The sequence below is a fragment of the Nipponia nippon genome, unplaced genomic scaffold, assembly GCF_047370975.1.
Source record: "Nipponia nippon isolate SJK-2023a ecotype South Korea unplaced genomic scaffold, ASM4737097v1 scaffold_2, whole genome shotgun sequence".
NCBI classification, from domain to species: Eukaryota; Metazoa; Chordata; class Aves; order Pelecaniformes; family Threskiornithidae; genus Nipponia; species Nipponia nippon.
In genome coordinates this window covers 71,177,918-71,195,400 of record NW_028262336.1, presented here as the reverse complement: position 1 = coordinate 71,195,400, position 17,483 = coordinate 71,177,918, and the positions used below count along the sequence as shown (strand labels likewise).

The following is a 17,483-nucleotide window of genomic DNA, read 5'->3' as shown; positions in this document are numbered from 1 at the left end:
ATGAACACAGTCTTTTCCAACTAGCAACATCATTACAAAATGCCTTAAAAAACTATCAGGCTCCAACTTTTAAAGGCAAAGTTTTTGTCTCCTGCTGTTCCCATTGACATGATTTTTCAGGACATTCAGCAGTCAGAAGAATTGCAATTTCCAGCCTAAAAATTCATGCAGGCTTTGTTTTATATCCACGACCCTTTAGCTCCTCTCCCTTCCCCATCTTTACTCTCTCCATATATTTTACAGGCTGAAATCACGCTCCTTCTCAGCTTATGTTTTGCTGTATGACACAAGCCAGTCTCCTTTAGTGAAAGAGAACTTTAAGGATGGTTTTATTCAAAATGAAATTTCATAGCTATAGAATTCACAGAACACCCATCCTCTTCCTAGCGGGGTGGCATCAGCATGTTAAAAAGAGCACAGCCGCGATGAAGTAAAGGTGACACACTTCTACCCTCCTGCTGCCCTCTCCTCCAGCTTTTCTCCCCCACGTAAGCGCAGCTCGGGGAATGCGTGTAGAGATCTGGCACTATTTTTCAGCGCCCAAACAAGCTGTAAAATAAATCACGCAACCTACTTGTAGTCCTGGCTGGCAAAGCCAACGTTGCTGCTATCCTAATGCCTATAACTTGGCTCAGAGAAAAATGCTTTGGAGGCAGAATTGTTTAATTACTTCAAAGGCTGTTGGCTGACGAAGGCTCAACAGGCTCCCAGCTGGCAAAGACATATGGGACGCTCTCCATTATAAGCAGGTTGCCTCGGGATGAAGCCACATCCAATTCTGAACCTGATCTAGGAGGATCCAAGGGACGGCAAACTTGGCTGTGCCAACAAGCGTTAAGGGGCTTCTGCGCCTTTGCTCTGCCTCACCAATGAAAACTATCGAACAACAACATTTGAGGATAAACTTGATTCTTCCTTCCATTACGTGCAGCACCTCTCACGGGAACTATTGCTGGGAGTAGGGGCTCTGTGGGCTGAGGGCACCGTGCTGTAATCGCTAACATTGAATCTTCTGTCAGCAGGACACCATATTAATGTTTTGATCTTTCTCTGTTTTTAAATTTTATAACTACTTTGTTATAAAAGCAATCATTTAATATGACAAATCCGAGTATTTAAAAATAAATACGTTTTAAGTAATTGCGGCAGTACCGGAAGCGCTCCCCTCACGTCTTCAGCGCGCGTCACTGCGTTTGTTCGTGTTGACAATACGCCGGCTGCAGTGAAGGTGAGACGGGAAATATTGTCAGCGGTTCCAGAGACTGTTACCTTAAGTAATCTTTTGCTCCTTCACAGTTTTCCAGAAGCATTTTTGTTATCTGTATTCTTACTACGGTCAGGGTAAACCAAGAGAATCCTGGTGCAGATGAGATGCCCAGACGTCTGTCCCTTGCTCCCCAGGAGGGACCCAACGCCCACTTTTATGCTCCCACACCCTCCCCACCCTGAACGGGACGGTGAAGCCCTGTTAGAAGCGCGACACCAAAACTGAGCCCAGCCCTGCCGTGAGCCCAGCCTGCTTTAACCTGACGCCGGCCGGGGGCAGCAGGGACGGGCGCACCGGGTGCAGCCGAGCGGCCGCCGGCCTCGCCACCGGCCCGCAGCCGGCGGGCAGGGGGGCGGCCAGGCCGCAGGTTCCGCGGTCGGCTGCTCCGGAGCGGGGCGGCTGCGCTCAGCGCCTGCAACGCGCGGGGCGGGCGTCGGCGGCGGCCGCTTTGTGTCAGGGGTTCCCGCAGCCGCGCACCCGTGAGCCGACGCAGCTTCACTTCTCCGACCGCGGCAGGCCGGGCCGGGCCGGTGAAACCTCGCGTCCGGCTGCCCTCCTTCCCCCCGGCAGCATCGCCCGCTCGCTCTCCCGTTTACGCCTCGCCTTTCCCGAATCCCCGTGCGACACCCGCAGCCTCCCCCGGCGGGCAGGTGAGAGCTGGGGCCAGGGAGGAGCGCAGCCGCCGGCCGCGACGCCCACAGCCGCGCCCGACCCGGCCGGACGCCGAAGCCCCCCGCCGCGCGCCGCCTCTCCGAGCTGCTCCTTCCCCGCCCGCGGGGCAGCAGCGGACGAGACCATGACGGCGCGGACGGGGGGGGACGCGGCCAAAGAGGCGCCTCTCACAGCGCCGAGGCGCAGCCGCGGCCCGGCCGGGAGACGCGCAGCCGGTTCCTCCGAGACGCCGTGAGGGGCCGCGGGGGGAGCGCGGCCACCGCTACCGCCGGGCAGCCCCACGGCCCCCCTCCCCCCGGCCGGCTGCGGCAGTTGGTGCCGGCCGGCGGCGGCGGCGCCGAGGAGGCGGGGGGCGGTGGGGGCGCAGGTGAGCCCGCGGCGCCGCACCCTCCCCCCCGCGCGCCGTGTCTGTTTCCGGCGCGCTCGCGTCCCCGCTCCGCCGCGGCCCGGGGAGGCGACGCAGGCGGGCGCCGCGCCGCGCAGGTAACGGGCCTGGAGCGCGGGCCGCGCCGCCCAGCAGCCGCCCTTCCCCTCTCCCCTCACCGCTGCCGCCCCGCCGGCCCTCCCCAGGCGCTGAGGAGGGGAGCGGGGCCGCCCTCCCGGCGGGCCCCGCTGACGCCCAGCCGCGGCCCCTTCCCCCAACCCGGGGCTGTTCACTCTGGAACCGACTGGCGGCAGCGCGGGGGGCGGGGCCGTAGAGCCGCCCCGAGGCCCCGATTGGCGGCGCCCCGGCCCTCCCGCTCCTCCCCGGCGCCGAGGCCGGGTGCACCCCACCCCGTGGGGGAGCTGGGCGGGCGTCCCCGGTGGGCGAGCCCCCACGGAGCCGGTGAGAGCGGGTCCTGCCGGCGCTGCTCGGCAGAAGCGGGGCTGGGTGCCGCTGGGCTGCCTTCGTTGCAGGCAGCTGCGGAGTACGTGCGTGTGTTTTATTTCCTCCTAATCTTTCAAGTGGAGCCCCGCTTGCGTGTGGTTGCAAGACCCGCTTTTGGCAGGGGAAGGCTCTGTTGGTTCCGTGCGGTGACCGGGAGCCGATGTCGCAGGAGCCCGCTCTCGAGTGGAAGTCCTGCCTCCTGCCTGCCAGGTTTCCCATCTGCGGCGTGTGTCTTCGCGCTACAGGCACGTGAACTGCTGAGATGACGGATAACGCATACTGTCAATTTGCTTTTTAAAAAAGATCATTAAAAGCAAGCCAGCCTGCTAAATTTGTTTTTGGTAATTCTTAGCTACTATAAATAAAACCTGACGCTTTTCTTTCTCACATCTTGAAGATTAGGAGGCGCATAAAAATAAAAGGGAACCCTTAACAGCCATGCGAGGAAAGCAGTGAAACAGATTGAGGCTAGCGTTGTCAATTTACAGTCAACAGAGGTAATAGTTACTGTGATTTTCCGTAAGCTTCAACTTCACTTGCAGCAAAAGTATGCAGGATTCTTCAGAATCAAGTGACCTTAAGTTGCTGTTTCTGTGATTTATTAATTTGTATAAATTATTTTGTACTCCACATATATAGGGTATCGTGACCGTAAGGAACAGAAGTGAGCAACCACAGCTATATAAATGTAGAAAGCTTTTCATTTTTTTTTATTTTATTTTTTTATTCATGTGCTGGTTTACAATTGTAATTACTCATGATGTCTTCATCATGGTATCGCTATGGTGTATGCTGTTGGCACCTCACAAATAATAAAAAGTGCTGTTTGTAGAATTCTAGAGATGCTTAGGAAAAGACACGGTGTATGTTGTGATGTATCTTGAAGGGTATTTCAGCTTTTATTGGATATGAGTTCAAAGATAAGCTTTGTATATATTTTGTGTTGATTGAGACTCCTGTACTAACTTCTCATTTTCTTTCAGGTACCTCATTGATACATTGCAGGGGCGATGGAGGCAATGATGCAAACTCTGTTGTAATTAAAACATAAAGGAAAAAAATATTCTTAGCTGTACAATACTCTTTCAGTATCATTCAATGCCTAACATTTCAGAAGATGAAAAGGAGAATGGTTCTGGAAATAATGGAAACACTGAAAACAAACCTGGGAAAGAATCCCCAGAAGCTTCTCTTCGTGATCCCGTGAAGCCATACTGCATGTCAGACGCCTCCGCTGCATCCTTGGTGTCTAGGGGAGATGGGCATTATCCATGGGGATGCCCTGTGACTCATACACGAGAGAAATTTTATACCATCTGCTCAGACTATGCTTTTTTAAACAGAGTAACATCTATTTGTAAAAGCCCAAGTGCTTCAGTTAGTGCTTGCCTGTCAAGCAGTGCTGCCTTAAACGTTGGAAATAACACACCTAGCTTACTCAGCATTCAAACTGGTGCTTCAGAGATAATCTATAGTGAAGATACTAACTTGGAAAGCTTGCCCGGCGACCTTGGAAAGCTTCCACTGGCATGGGAAATCGACAAATCAGAGTTCAATGGCGTGACCACAAATCTGAAGAACAAAGCAGGTGAGGTGGGAAGATTTGATGTTGTGAGAGGAAGAGGCTTCATGTTTACAACTTGTTTGTGGAGAGGGCTGGTCAGCACATGTATCTCATGAGGAAGTGCTATAGAAGAGCCTGTACATCATTTCAAACAATTTGCTCATCTGGAAAGGAGAGAGTGATGTAGGGGAAGAGAAAGTCAAGTGTCGAGCCTGGGGAAGTGGCTCTAAAACAAGCCTGGCTTCTACTTAACTGTGTGTGGGTGGTTTGGGGGTATTGTTTGTGGTGAATTTGGGTTTGGGATTTTTTTTCCTTCGTTTTTTGGAGTGTCTTTCTTTCTTTTCTTTTAGTAGGACCCAGTGTGTTGTGCAAGTGATTACTTTTACCTGTTAAGTACAGGTTTGTCACTTGCAGAAATGTTTCAGGGTACTTCAGAGATGTATTTTGAAATTACACGTGCGGTTTATTTATGACAAAAAGGGAATTAAGTCATTACAGTTATTTAGGAAAGCAGTTGGTTTCTGTAACAAAATCGTATGTATTTTGATTTGCTATATGTATACAGTGTTAGGGAGCCCATTTCTTCAAAACTGGCTTCTTTGCTGCCTATGTTCTTTCTCTGCCTGGTCACATCTTGCAGCTGTGTGTGCATCAGGCACTTGCATACACGCTTGGTTTTCTTTGTTCTGTAATCCCTCTGCTAATCTAGAGCTGGTGGTAGATCTTTTTCCTTGATGGGTTGGCTAGCTAGTCAAGTTCCTGTTTTGTTTATTAGTGTGAAACCGGTTTAGCAAAACTTAAATACGGTTAGCAAATTGTCATTACCTTTTCATGTGTACATGTAGTGTCTTTAAAAATAAGAAACAAATAACAATATCTTACAGGATGCTAAGTTTTGCTAACATATATGTGGTATATTTCATTTTGATATGATGGCTTCAAAATGGGACAGAAATATTCCTGCTCTAGCACATGGCCCAACTCTTTTAATTTTCCACTGTCTCAGTGGCTTACAAAAAGGAAAAGGCCTTGAAGGTCTATTATTCTCACTGGATTTGCATGTAAGTTTTCATCAGGAAGTGTAGCTGGTTACAGAGCTCGGCTGTGAAAAACAAGTGTTTCATTAGATTTCCCTGTGTGTTTAATGTTAGGGGATTGGAAGTCCATGTTGGTCTGAGAGTCTATTTCTGGGATGGCTGATTTAACGCATTAGAATAATCAGATTGACTGCTCTCTCTAAACAGTCAGGCAGGTCATCATTAATTCTGTTCAGAAAAACATGATGTTGTTTACAGAGCTAATGGCAGCTTTACAAACCTGTTGACAATCTTGATTATGCATTTGAGCTTTTTCCTTCAAGTAACGTTTAGTCCCAGTTTGCACTTATTGACACAACCAGTGTCTCTATTTGAGGTGCGTGCTGTTACTACAAATATTTAAGAAGAAAGATATAAAAGGTAAACCAGGCACTTATTTGTTTCTGAAATCTGTTTTGCAGGCAACATGAAGAAACAGGCGACAAAGAAAAAATCCCTAGACAAAAAAAGCAAACAATACAGGGAGTGTCCTCAGCGTTCTGCTCTTGAAGACGTGAAGGAGAGGAAAGTGTTGGACCTGCGGAGATGGTAGTATTTATGAATTGTATTTAAGATTATCCCCATACAGTTTGTCAGTAAACACTGTTGTGGGTTACCTGATTTGAAACTTCTTAATAATGTCTTCATACTTTTTTTATTAGAAATGGGGATACATTAAGCATATATAAACTGAATCTCGTACTTTCTACAAGAAGAATGAGAGCTTCCCTCCCTTCTGTTGAAATTCTTAAAACATTTTTCTTTCTGAACATTATTTTTCTTTCATTAAGGAAAAAATTTGTGTGGGGATTCATTGCTAAAAAAAAATGCAAGTTCATTAGCATGGTCAGGCACAAAGTAACCTTGAACATAGTGCTGTTGTATCTTACTCCTGATTTTTCTTTTGACTGGGAAATATTTGATCTGAATCTGTCAGTTCTGTACAACCTATATCATGTGAATATAGTTCACTAAATTCACTTAGTTTAATGAATCCGTCTGGTTCTTACTGTATATCTGTGACATCAGAAAGTTAGAGTTAGCCTAGGGAATCTGCGAGCCGGAATGACATTCCTTAGTAAATTGGTAGAGATGCAGTTTACTACAAGTTCACGTGTTAGAAGAGACTGGATCAAACTCTACATTATATTGGTACAGAGCCATTTTTTCCTGCAGGATCATTTGTACAGAACTCGTACGGGGCTGTTAGAAATTTGACTGATCTGTATGAAATAGGGTAGTAGTATCCGACAAACTTAGAAATTGATTAACATATTTGCTCAATTTTTTTTTTTTAAGAATGTGCTCCTTTTTTTTTTTTTTTTAATACAAGCAAAGTAAAAACCTTTCATATAACATGGCACTTCAATGGCGTGGCACACAGAAAAGTAGTTCACGTTGCTCCTGTAACTAAATCAAGAATGCTTACTAATGTGTTTGGGTTTTTGTTTGTTTTAGGTATTGTGTTAGCCGACCTCAATACAAGACTTCCTGTGGAATTTCATCCTTAGTGTCTTGCTGGAATTTCTTATATAGTACGCTGGGAGCTGGAAGGTAAGTCACACATAGACCGCTTTGCCTCTAGAGAGTCTAAAATATATTGCTAATGACTTTATTAAACAATGCTTTTTTTTTTTTTTTTTCAGTTTACCACCTATAACTCAAGAAGAAGCTTTGCATATACTGGGCTTTCAGCCCCCATTTGAGGAGATTAGGTTTGGTCCCTTCACTGGCAATACAACTTTAATGAGGTATGTCTGGTTCTTTTGATGCAGCTAAATTGTTAATGTATGCAAAAATAACAAAACTAAGAGGTAGAACCTGTAAAAATACAGTAGTAGTTCATTTATTTAAAAAAAAAAAAAAGTGGCTGGCACAAATTAGTCTCGTAAGTTTTCGAATAAGAAAGCATACCTGGGTACTCCGACAGTGCCCAAGGAAACCTTTCAAAGAGTTTTTTGCACTAGCCATTTTGTATAATGCAATATTGCTACACAGATCAGGTGAACATGAAATTCTCTTTGATTTTTGGTTCATGGTTGTATAATAAATAAATAAACAAACAAACAAACCATTGTTTAATGGTTGTATAATACTCTAATGAATCCGGTCTCCTGGTTAGGAAATTTTTTCTTTACCCTCATTTTCCTGTTTTTGCAAATGCTTGTTAGATGCTTGTTAATGTCAATGAAACAGCCTGAAAAGGCAATTGATATACTAGTAGCTTTATGTAGAAATTAATTTAAGAATTGAAAATGAGATAGTGAATGCTGCACCTTTGCTGCAATGAAGCTGTTCAGAAGGGAGGTGGGGTGGGGAAGAAAAGATGGGGCTGGAGTCACAGAAGACTTGGACTTTGAAATTCTGTTTCACTTCTGCTCTGCTGTTTCCTGATCTTGATGAGCTGTGTCTAAAATCTTTGTCCTTTTATTTGTTTGTTTGTTTTATTAAACTCGTAAGGAATTTTAGAATTAAACAGGGACAGGAGCATATTGTACCTGAGCCTTGAACATCTTGACAGGGCTTTGGTGTGTTACCCTTCTGTGACATGTAAAAATGTTGCAGTGTTCTTGGCTGTTTCATGAGTTGCATTTGATCCAGTTAGTGTTTTTTGAAGGAAATATATAAGGTTTGGCACCAAATGTGGGTTCTGGTTTTGAAAATGTGGCAGCAATCTGTTCTTCAGTGATGTAGCCGGTATGCTACCATTAAAGAGTGTCATGAAAACTTCCTTCTCTGCCTTAGGAGACTTGGATCCAGATCCTGTATCTCTTTAGGAATATGTCAGGGTATAGCAACGCTTATAGACCAAGCTGATAAAACGTTTTGTCTCTTTATGTCAACAGTCTATACAGACAGAAGTTAAACTTAGAATTCTTCTTCCTTTTCCCCTGTGAGTGCCCTAAGCGCTGCAGAAAAGTTACCCTTATTGTTTTTTTTTTTTCTGCCTGGTCAAGTAATTTTTAAGTACTTGGCAGACTGGAAAACAGGAGGGTTGAGAGCCAAACCCATCACTCAACATGGCCTTATAATTGAGGTATTATCTTCAGACATGTGAATTTGAATCTTCTAATGTGGAAAAGTAAATCTCTGAGACAAAATGTTCTTGGCAGACCTGTCGTCACTTAACTGCTGCTGTGAGGAGTTGCAGTATGGGACTCCTGTAACACTTGGGCATTGTGGAGCTTACGTGATGGAAGCCTAACACAATATGCAGAAAGTCTCACTTGAAGGGTCCTTCCTTCTGATGTCTTAGAAGATTCCCTTCATGCAGCTGACAAATCATGGTTGAAGCTTGGCATTTCAGAATTTGAGTGCCTTTCTAAAGGCTGAAATTAGAGATGACTGGACTGAACACAATAGGACCAATGTTTCAAATCCAGCCCTTTGGTTATTACGGATCTGTGTCTGGTCTGAAAAAGCAAGATGGAGGAAAAGGCTTTGAGTATTTATTTATCTCTCTAGGATATGTTAAGTTTTGCTTGTATTGGGGAACCATGGTCATCCACAATCTGTATACTGATGTGGTAGGTACTTAGTAGCACACCAAGACTTTTTTTCTAAACTGTCAAGCAGAGGAAAAGTGGGAGGAAGGGCAACTGCATTTAATAACTCTTGAGTTATTACAATCTTTAAGCTTATTGTTTCAGATGGTTTAGGCAAATAAACGATCACTTCCATATCAAGGGATGCTCATATGTTCTCTATAAACCTCATGGCAAGAACAAGACAGCTGGAGAAACTGGTACGTAGCTAATCCTAAAGCATTCATCTCAGTATATAAACTAAAAAATCCTGCAATGTGTAGCATTTGACAGGACAAATTCTGTAACTAGTACTTCCAGTTTGAGCTAAGCTATCAAATAGCTCCAAGTTGCATGATTTTTCTGGTTTTATTTTTTCTTTTATTTTGCTAACAATTTCATTTGTACTTTTATTTATATAAAATATATTCTGTGCTGTATATCATGCTATCACAGAACTGGAATTTTAAGGTATCCAGGAGGACACTGCACTTCCAGTTCTGTGTTGGTGTCCTGGAAGACGTGTTTCCTGTAATACTCTGGGGGAGCAGCAGGTTGTTATTTAAGCGTTTTAGAAATCTATGTTGTATAAAAACTGAGAATGTACAGCACAAAAGTATTAATGTGTTTAATAAATGTTTTGTACTTTTAAAAATGCAGTTATAAAGTTAGAGAACTCCTCTATCTTGCCTGACTTTAGCTAACATCTGTCTCCAAAAGTTAGGTGATTATTCTCAATTAGCTTACGAAACTGCATTCTTATGTTTACTTTTAAGTGTGCTACCTAAAGAAAAATTATACTTTCCTATACAGTTTTATTAGCCTTTGGTATGGTCTGGGTAATTATCTTCTAACTGGAAGGTTCTTTAAAAGGATAAAACCATGCCAAAAGAAGTTTTGGGGGAGATTATTAAAGTGGGAAGCCCCTTTTTGTTCATGGCATCCCGTTTGAGAATTCTTTCATGTTTCAGGGCTTTTTCTAGTTTTTTTCCTGAAACTGAGCACTGCAGTCATGTTACAAAATATTGTATGCCCAAGTGTGGGGGGTGTTCCTGAGACTAGGAAGCTCCAAGAAGCTCATGATACGAAAACGTTTGGAAGCTTTTAGGGGTTTCAGCAGTATCATTGATACGTGCTGCATCTGACTTGGGGCAGTGGGACTGCATTGTGTTGCAGTATGTATTTCCTAGGTTAAGAGATACTTTCGGTTGTGGGTTTTGTTGTGGGTTTTGTTGTTGTTGTTGTTGGTTTTTTTCCCCAGAACAAGTAATTTTTAATATGACTTTGATCTAAATACAATGCATACTTTATATTGCATTTCCCTATACAGACTGGGTGGCAGATGTTGGTTTGTTTGGGTTTTTTTTGTACCAGGCAGGAAATGAAATACTAAGAAGTTTGAAATCAAAACTGTATTTTGTGCATGCCTGTGAGGTCACGTCCTCTAATTTAAAAAACAGTGTAACTATTTTATGTTATCAAATAGGTCTTGCTGAATATGTTATGCAGGATCCAAAGCACTCTGGAGTGTAACCTGATCTTTCTTTGTAGCTGCAGGGGCCCTTGCAAAGCTAACACGTGGACTGAAAGATGAATCAATGGCCTACATCTACCATTGCCAAAATCATTACTTTTGCCCGATTGGATTTGAAGCAACCCCAGTAAAAGCTAGTAAAGCGTATAGGTAAGATATTGTGTTTATGCTTATTTTAGTGGAGGAAACATACAGAAAAATTCACTGCAAGTTAATACCATTTTTCTCCCTAAACAACATGAATATAAGAAGACAATCCCTGCCAAAATTAGCAGATACGGATAGTGGGGAGTGCTAAACAATGAAAAGAGTAGGTCACTGGTGTAAGGTGAGCCTCAGTCTTGCACTTTGCTTAGCAAGCAGTCTATCTTTGGCTTTGTTGAAGATGTATTCACATCAAAGAACGGAGAGTGCTAGCTCTGCTTTTGGAGTTCAAAATGGTAATTGTGTGGAGGTAATAAAGCGTAATCATCTGAATCTAATTTGTTCCCAGTGTGAGACTGTGACCATGGGGTTAATAAAAGCTTTTACTATGTGAACAAAAGAATACAGAAATTTTTTATTAAGACTGCATTCACTGACATGCCATGTGAGTGAGAAGAGTTTGGAAAATATGCCCCAAGCGGAAGTCAAACACATCAGTCTGCTTAAATTTACCAAAAGGTTAATGGCTTGCTTAGTTGATCAGTTACTAAGAATCTGCACTGGAAGAGCAAAGTAAAAAAAAAAATTGTTTACTAGATCGAAATTGCAGTTTGAGAAATAATACAGTCCAGTGTGTGGAAACTTAACGGGTCTTATATCTAGTTTGAATTTATATTGTTCAGTAATGAGTGAGAGCACAAATTTCAGTACTTTACCCATGGTTGAAATGGATTCTCAGTCACTAGTGATGTTCTTTTTAAGTCAATATTAGATATTCTTCCTAAAAACGGATCTCTTCTAACAATGTGAGATGAAGTAATGAGTTCAAGGAGCTTTTATAGCCTTATTTTAGGCTGGAGGTCAGACCAGAAGAACATCTTGTTCTCTTCCTATCTTCTAATATCTTACTGGGAGAAATTCTGTTTAGGTTCCAGAAGCACTATCAATAGATTCTGCAGCAGTTCTTGGTTACCTGTTTTTGCGTTCAAGTTACAAAGGAAAGCTTTTTTTTAAAAATTAAGCTAGGAAATGTTTAAGTTCCAAAAGAAATGGTAGAGAAGTTGCTAGGCTGAGCTTAGGAGACAGTTCTTAGGTCACCCACAGACTTCCTGTATGATCTTAGGTTGCTGGATTTGGACTCGGGGGACCTGGGTTCAGTTCCCAGTTCAACCACAGACTTCCAGTGTGACTTTAGGTAAGTCAATTAATCTGTCCTGTGTCTTGGTTTCCCATCTGTAAAATGATGGCATATATTGTTATTTTCCAGGGAATTATAAGTAAACAAATCATTGCAAGCAGTAAGGCCGTATGCTGTCTAATTTCCTAGGCAGAAAAATCTCAGTTTTTGTTACAATCGAAACTGAAGTAGTTTTTCACGGGATAATTATACACAGGAAGTCACAGAACAATCCCCGGTATCTCAGCAGTTTGTCCCGATGTCTGTCACAAATTTTCCCTGATGAGGTTACTGCGGGCTTTGAGTATCTTGGAAGTTGCTCACAAACTTGAACAAGTATCGGTTGAGGGTTTTGTTTTTTAGTATGTGGTGTTGGATGCTTAGGAGGAAGGGCTTGAAGTTGCCGGTTGTTTTCATACAGGTTACCCTACAGCTGTTAGTAACAACTGTCAGCTGGGGTGTAGTTTAAAAATAGTGGGAGGGGCTCTTTAGTGGCTCTGTTAGACATCACAGATAGGGAGGAAGATGTTTGTTCCCCCTTTGTGTGGCTTTCCACAACTCGTATTTCCATTGTTACGTATATATTTATATTTGGATCTTGCACTAGACTGCCTTTCATCCGAGTAATGCTATTTTTTAGGAAGATCTGTCTTTTTCCCAAATAATATGCAGTAGCTTTTATCATGCTTCCAGGCCTTGTGAAACAAAAAGTTTCCCTGTACGCAATTGCACACGCTATTTATAGCGCAGGAGCTGGTTTTTAGTTTGGCTGAGGAAACAATTTTAAATATTGGAAAATCCTAAAAGGAACAATAGAATGTTAATCTCTCTTTTTCTTTTTAGTATGCACAATAAATCTTACTAGGATTGTATCTTCTATTGAACAGAGGTCGTGTCTTGCAGCAAGAAGTAGAATATTGGATCTTAATTGGAGAGCCAAGCAGAAAACATCCAACAATACACTGTAAAAGGTATGTTACTTGGTAAGAATTTAAAACAATGTATTTTCTTTCAAAACAAATTGTATTTCTCTTCTAAGGGTCACCAAGCGACTTTATAGTTTGTTTTTTTTTTTTTTTTTTTAATGAATATACTATAGTTGTAACAGAAACAGGTGCTTTAGTGAGAAACTTCATGTTTTGACATCACGGCTGGTTCTACAGTTTTATATCATGTGGCAGGACACGTGTGGGCTGCTGAAAGCCAAAGCCTGTTTCTCTTGTTTGAGTGTGACATAGCTCACATTAGTCAGGAAGAAAAGACACCTCAGCTGCCTGCGATTGTGCCAGTTGCGACGTACAGGCTGTACCAACCTTGCAGGAGTTTATGCTGCCGTTAAGGACGTACGCAGGCTGTGTCTGGGGTGTGCACAGGATATTATGCTGCTGTCAAGATCTCCTAGCTCAGACGCAGGTACAGCCTGTACTCTGTTGCATTACGAGCTTATCTATGCATTAAAACAATACATTTATGATGAGGTCTGGCTCACGTGAAGTTGGTGTCTAAACCAGGCACAGACTAGGACAGCTACAGGGCGCTACGTAGAAATGTCATTGATAAGTTATGTTTGCCATGATAAATTAACGGAACAGCTTTCTCGGCTTTACTTGACATGCTAGTTCATCATGCCTAATATTAATTTCTGAAATGAGGGAACAGTGCAAAAGAACAGTATTTCTCAAGAAACCAATTCCATGGCCAAAACGTAAGTTGTAGCAAATAGCTTCTCCGCCACCCCCCTGAGTTAAGTATGGAGTGATTTTTCTTGATACATGAGGAAAAGAGCTGGGGGGGGGGGAGGCAAAAAAAAAATCACACTTCTTCTTCTTTGTTTCCTCTTCTTTATTCTCTAATTATTTTGAAAAATTGTTTGAAAGTGCTTATCTGTCCGTTTTATACCCAGTCAGATCTATCCCAGTACCTAAACCACAGATATCTTTTTTTGTTTTGTTTTGACAGTGATGTGACTATGTCAATAACTGTAAATAGCTGGATATTTTGGACTAGTGAGATGAAGTGCAACAAAATAAAAATCACATTATGCATGTGGTTGCTGTGATGAGAAACGGTGTACTATCCATCCCACTGACAGAATTTTGTCCTGTGGTATACAAGCTAGAAATGGCACAGGAAGAGGCTTCTGAATATAGAATACAAACCTTTGTAATATTATTTTTGATTGTGGAGACATTGGGACTGTAGCGGGAGGAAGAATGAGAGCTAGCAGAAACTTCATGCTTAAGGTAGGAGGGCAAAGGCTGGGGCAGAAATGGATTTTCTGAACTTGGAGGGTGATGTTGGAGAGAAGCAGGTGATTAGACGTTGACAGAACTGAAAAGGCGATGTGTAGGCTTAAAGAGGTCTGGGATATGGCAATATTTGTTTCAGTTGGGCTAGAAGGAACTATGAAACTCTGAAGAGCTGAGTGAATGGGGAATGATTGAATTGATAGTTTATCGCAGATGGGAATTAAATAAAATGGAGGAGTGAGTTATGGTGAGAGCTGTCTGGTAAAAACAGATTTAGTGGGCAAAACAAGCAAACAAGGGTTTGAACAAAATTATATAAAAGGGTAAGAGAGGATTAAATAAAGTAAAAGCTAATGTTTCTCCTTGCCTAAACCACAGTTTGCTGCTTCCTTTCACAAACTGATGAGTTGGTAAGGGTAAGCAACACAACGAATGACTCATGGTGCTCTTACTCATTTTGGAAGGTGTTTCCCAAGAGCAGGAATAACCACTGAATGCTTTGATTAAAAGTAAAGCTTTTACATCTAGCTTGATGTCTCTAATACTGAGGCTTTTATATCTTTACACGTTCATTTGTTTTTAAATCACTGCTAAGACTATTTAAAGCTGCAAATCTGTATTTGCATGTGTGTGTACGTGAGTCTTAGTGGTGCTGAGGTTTCATAAATGTCAGCTAAGTATTAATAATCTTATTCTGTAGGTGGGCAGATATTGTCACTGACCTAAACACCCAAAATCCAGAATATCTAGATATTCGACACCTAGAGAGAGGATTGCAGCATCGAAAAACAAAGAAGGTAAGGTAAACTTACTAAGATGGGAGGAAGTTTATGGTAGATTTTTGGCAAACTTATTCGTACTTCAGCAGTGTAAGTCAACTTCACTAGAAGAAATTTATTATGAAGTGTTGCTGAAGACAAATGTGGGTACTTACATACCAGAGTCATTTATATTTACTTGCAGGACAAGATGCAATACAGCAAGTAGCCTGGCATATGCTAGGATGAACCAGGATATCTGCATATACAATATATTTGGGCACAATATTTAACCTTGCTGGCTTAAAATGTCGCTGCAGCAAGTGTAGAAATACTCTACAGACAAATGAGAGACAGATCCTTTCGGTGCATGGCCTTCTAGCTACATGTAAGCAGGAAAGAAGAAAGTACAGTCGAGTAGGTTCAGACATAAAAGAATGCATGTCTCTCTCTTGTGCAGACTTATTGTCAGTGCATACAGCTTTCTTTCCTATAGACAGAGCTGTATCTCGTGGGTGGGGGATGTATTTTTGATTTACAGATAGAAAATCTATGAGAAATAATAGGCTGGAGAGATGATTTCAAATGTGGAGACCCTGTGGAAGACTGTGTCAGCAAGATGAGAAGGGACCAGAAGAGATAATTTGTGTGAAAGTGGCTGGAGAGTGAAAAAGACTAGCAGGACATAAGTTATACTAGCCCATGAAAGATAAAAAGAGTAACTTAAAAAGATGAGAAAGAAGGCAGTAATTGAATCTGGGAAACAATCAAAATTGATTGAGCCGAGTTGTTTGTTTGTGGTTTTGTGGGGTTTTTTTTTTGTTTGCTTGTGTGTTGTTTTGTTGCGATTTTTTTGTTTGTTTGATTTTTGTTTTTTTTTTTTTTAATCAATTCTGTTACTTGCCAAGAACTTCATTTCAAGTATCTGTGTATGTTAGAAATGCGCCTGTGTGCATTTAACAAAGAACCTTTTTACTTCGATTAGGTTGGAGGAAATCTTCATTGCATCATTGCCTTTCAGAGACTTAACTGGCAAAGATTTGGTCCTTGGAATTTTCCATTTGGAAACGTCAGGCAGGATAAACAATCCCAAACACAAGGAATTTCCAAATCTGAGAGCGAAGACAATATCTCTAAGAAACAACATGGACGACTGGGTCGATCTTTCAGTGCTGGCTTTCATCAAGAATCTACGTGGAAGAAATCTAATCTTCGTGAGAGAAGGAACAGTGGGTATCAGAGTTATAATGATTATGATGGAAATGATTAAAATTAACTTTAGATAATAGAGTTGATATATTAAAGTTAGTTTTAATCGAGACATATTAGGGATTTTTAGTCCTAGAATACATATGAATAGAAATTATGGTATAAGATACAGCTTCGTAATTATTAAATAAATCTGACGATATGGTTGCAATGGATGAGATCTGATGTATAAACTGACAGATAAGCACAGATTATTGTACTTTTGCAATCAAAAGTAAATATGACAGCAAAATTAATCATTTCTTTTGAAATAATTGTATTATGTCCTGATCCGTGAAAACAAAAGAGCAGATTGAAGTTAGTCAATGTAATAAACAGACTTAATTGAAAATACTTAGTATTCAAAAGCATGAAGATTTATTATATGACTTTATAAAAAGGATTATTCTGCAAATGATGTAAGGATAAAAGTAAACATTGCCTTCCTTTTTAACACTCCATTTTATTAAGGCTGCCCATATCCAGTGAAAATAAAAAAAACACATAGGTTAGAAAACCCTGTCAGATTTACAAAGTGAATGTACATTCTCCATTTAGTTCCCAGTAGACTTCTGTCAGTCAGATAATCATATTTTGTCAAGTAGGTCTCAGTTACTTTTTCCTTAGCTGGATACCTGTTTTAGACTGAGAGGAATTGCCTGTGGCAGGGAAAGTTTGAGGACGGACCTTCTTTACTGCTTTTGCTCTGTGGGTACAGTGGCTGAATTCTTATCCTGGAGCCTCTTGAGAGCACGGACTCGCTTAACAAATTGTGAAATTCAGTATTAAAAAGCTGCATTTACCATTAGCCAAATGAGCCAGCTGAACGCTGCGTTCTGTTGGCAGTTCTTTTCCTTGTTCAGTCTTAAAACCTCTGTCGTTTTTCTGCTGCTCTTTTCGTTCTGTGTGAAAGGGATGCAAGTGCCGAAAACTGCTGGCAGCCCTGTTGATATTATATACCTCTCGGCCAGCAAACAATTCAAGCTTTTTCAGGTGTCCATGTGCAGTGTTTTTTGGTTTTTTTTTTTTCTTTTTTTTCTAATTTGAAATGTATCCAGTTGTTTGCTCAAACACACCTCAACAGTTCTAACTTCTGCGTACAAATGTTCATACCTGCTCAAGGATTAATTTTTTGCACATAAACAGATTTGTCATGGAATGCAGGGGTTTTGTAGGTTGCTGCTTTTGTTAACCAAAAATGGGAGACTTTTAGACTTTTGTTCATTCAATAAAATTTGTTTTCTATTTTGTTGTTTGCTCTTCATTTGTCTCGGGGGTGGTGACCCTACGTTTAGTGAAGATTTTCAGGAAAGCAGGTGAACGAAGGATCAGAATTGCAACCCCTGCTTAGCAAAGTAATCCTGGAGGCTGCCCCAGGGAAGTGGTCGAGTCCCCATCCCTG

At 41.9% G+C, this 17,483-nt stretch overlaps 1 protein-coding gene across 8 annotated transcripts; it reads left to right on the top strand.

Annotated features, from left to right (window-relative positions):
• The first annotated feature begins 2,173 nt into the window (after window positions 1–2,173).
• On the top strand, window positions 2,174–17,295 carry BIVM (basic, immunoglobulin-like variable motif containing). 8 transcript variants are annotated; one of them, XR_015704560.1, is made up of 13 exons: window positions 2,314–2,422; window positions 3,205–3,304; window positions 3,791–4,395; window positions 5,870–5,996; window positions 6,906–7,001; window positions 7,094–7,198; window positions 9,098–9,192; window positions 10,523–10,655; window positions 11,773–11,844; window positions 12,714–12,797; window positions 13,786–14,069; window positions 14,776–14,872; window positions 15,819–15,841. XR_015704560.1 is itself a non-coding variant. In XM_087756317.1 (12 exons), exons 3-12 carry the CDS (start codon window positions 3,906–3,908, stop codon window positions 16,101–16,103), a joined length of 1,584 nt encoding a protein of 527 aa, XP_087612443.1. In that variant the 5' UTR covers window positions 2,174–2,306; window positions 3,205–3,304; window positions 3,791–3,905; the 3' UTR covers window positions 16,104–17,294. The 8 variants fall into 8 exon arrangements, 7 of the variants coding, with proteins under 7 accessions (XP_087612443.1, XP_087612444.1, XP_087612445.1 ...); XM_087756317.1 differs by lacking the exons at window positions 2,314–2,422; window positions 13,786–14,069 and adding an exon at window positions 2,174–2,306 and having other exon boundaries at window positions 15,819–17,294; XM_087756319.1 differs by lacking the exon at window positions 13,786–14,069 and having other exon boundaries at window positions 2,312–2,422; window positions 3,210–3,304; window positions 15,819–17,294.
• Window positions 17,296–17,483: the final 188 nt, after the last annotated feature.

Excerpts from the sequence above, each read along its gene's own strand:
- BIVM (XM_087756317.1), top strand. The coding sequence starts at position 3,906 with ATGCCTAACATTTCAGAAGATGAAAAGGAGAATGGTTCTGGAAATAAT. Across the intron at positions 10,656-11,772 it reads AAAGCTAGTAAAGCGTATAG|GTTGCTGGATTTGGACTCGG; the intron begins GTAAGATATTGT and ends GTATGATCTTAG. Across the intron at positions 11,845-12,713 it reads GACTTCCAGTGTGACTTTAG|AGGTCGTGTCTTGCAGCAAG; the intron begins GTAAGTCAATTA and ends TCTATTGAACAG.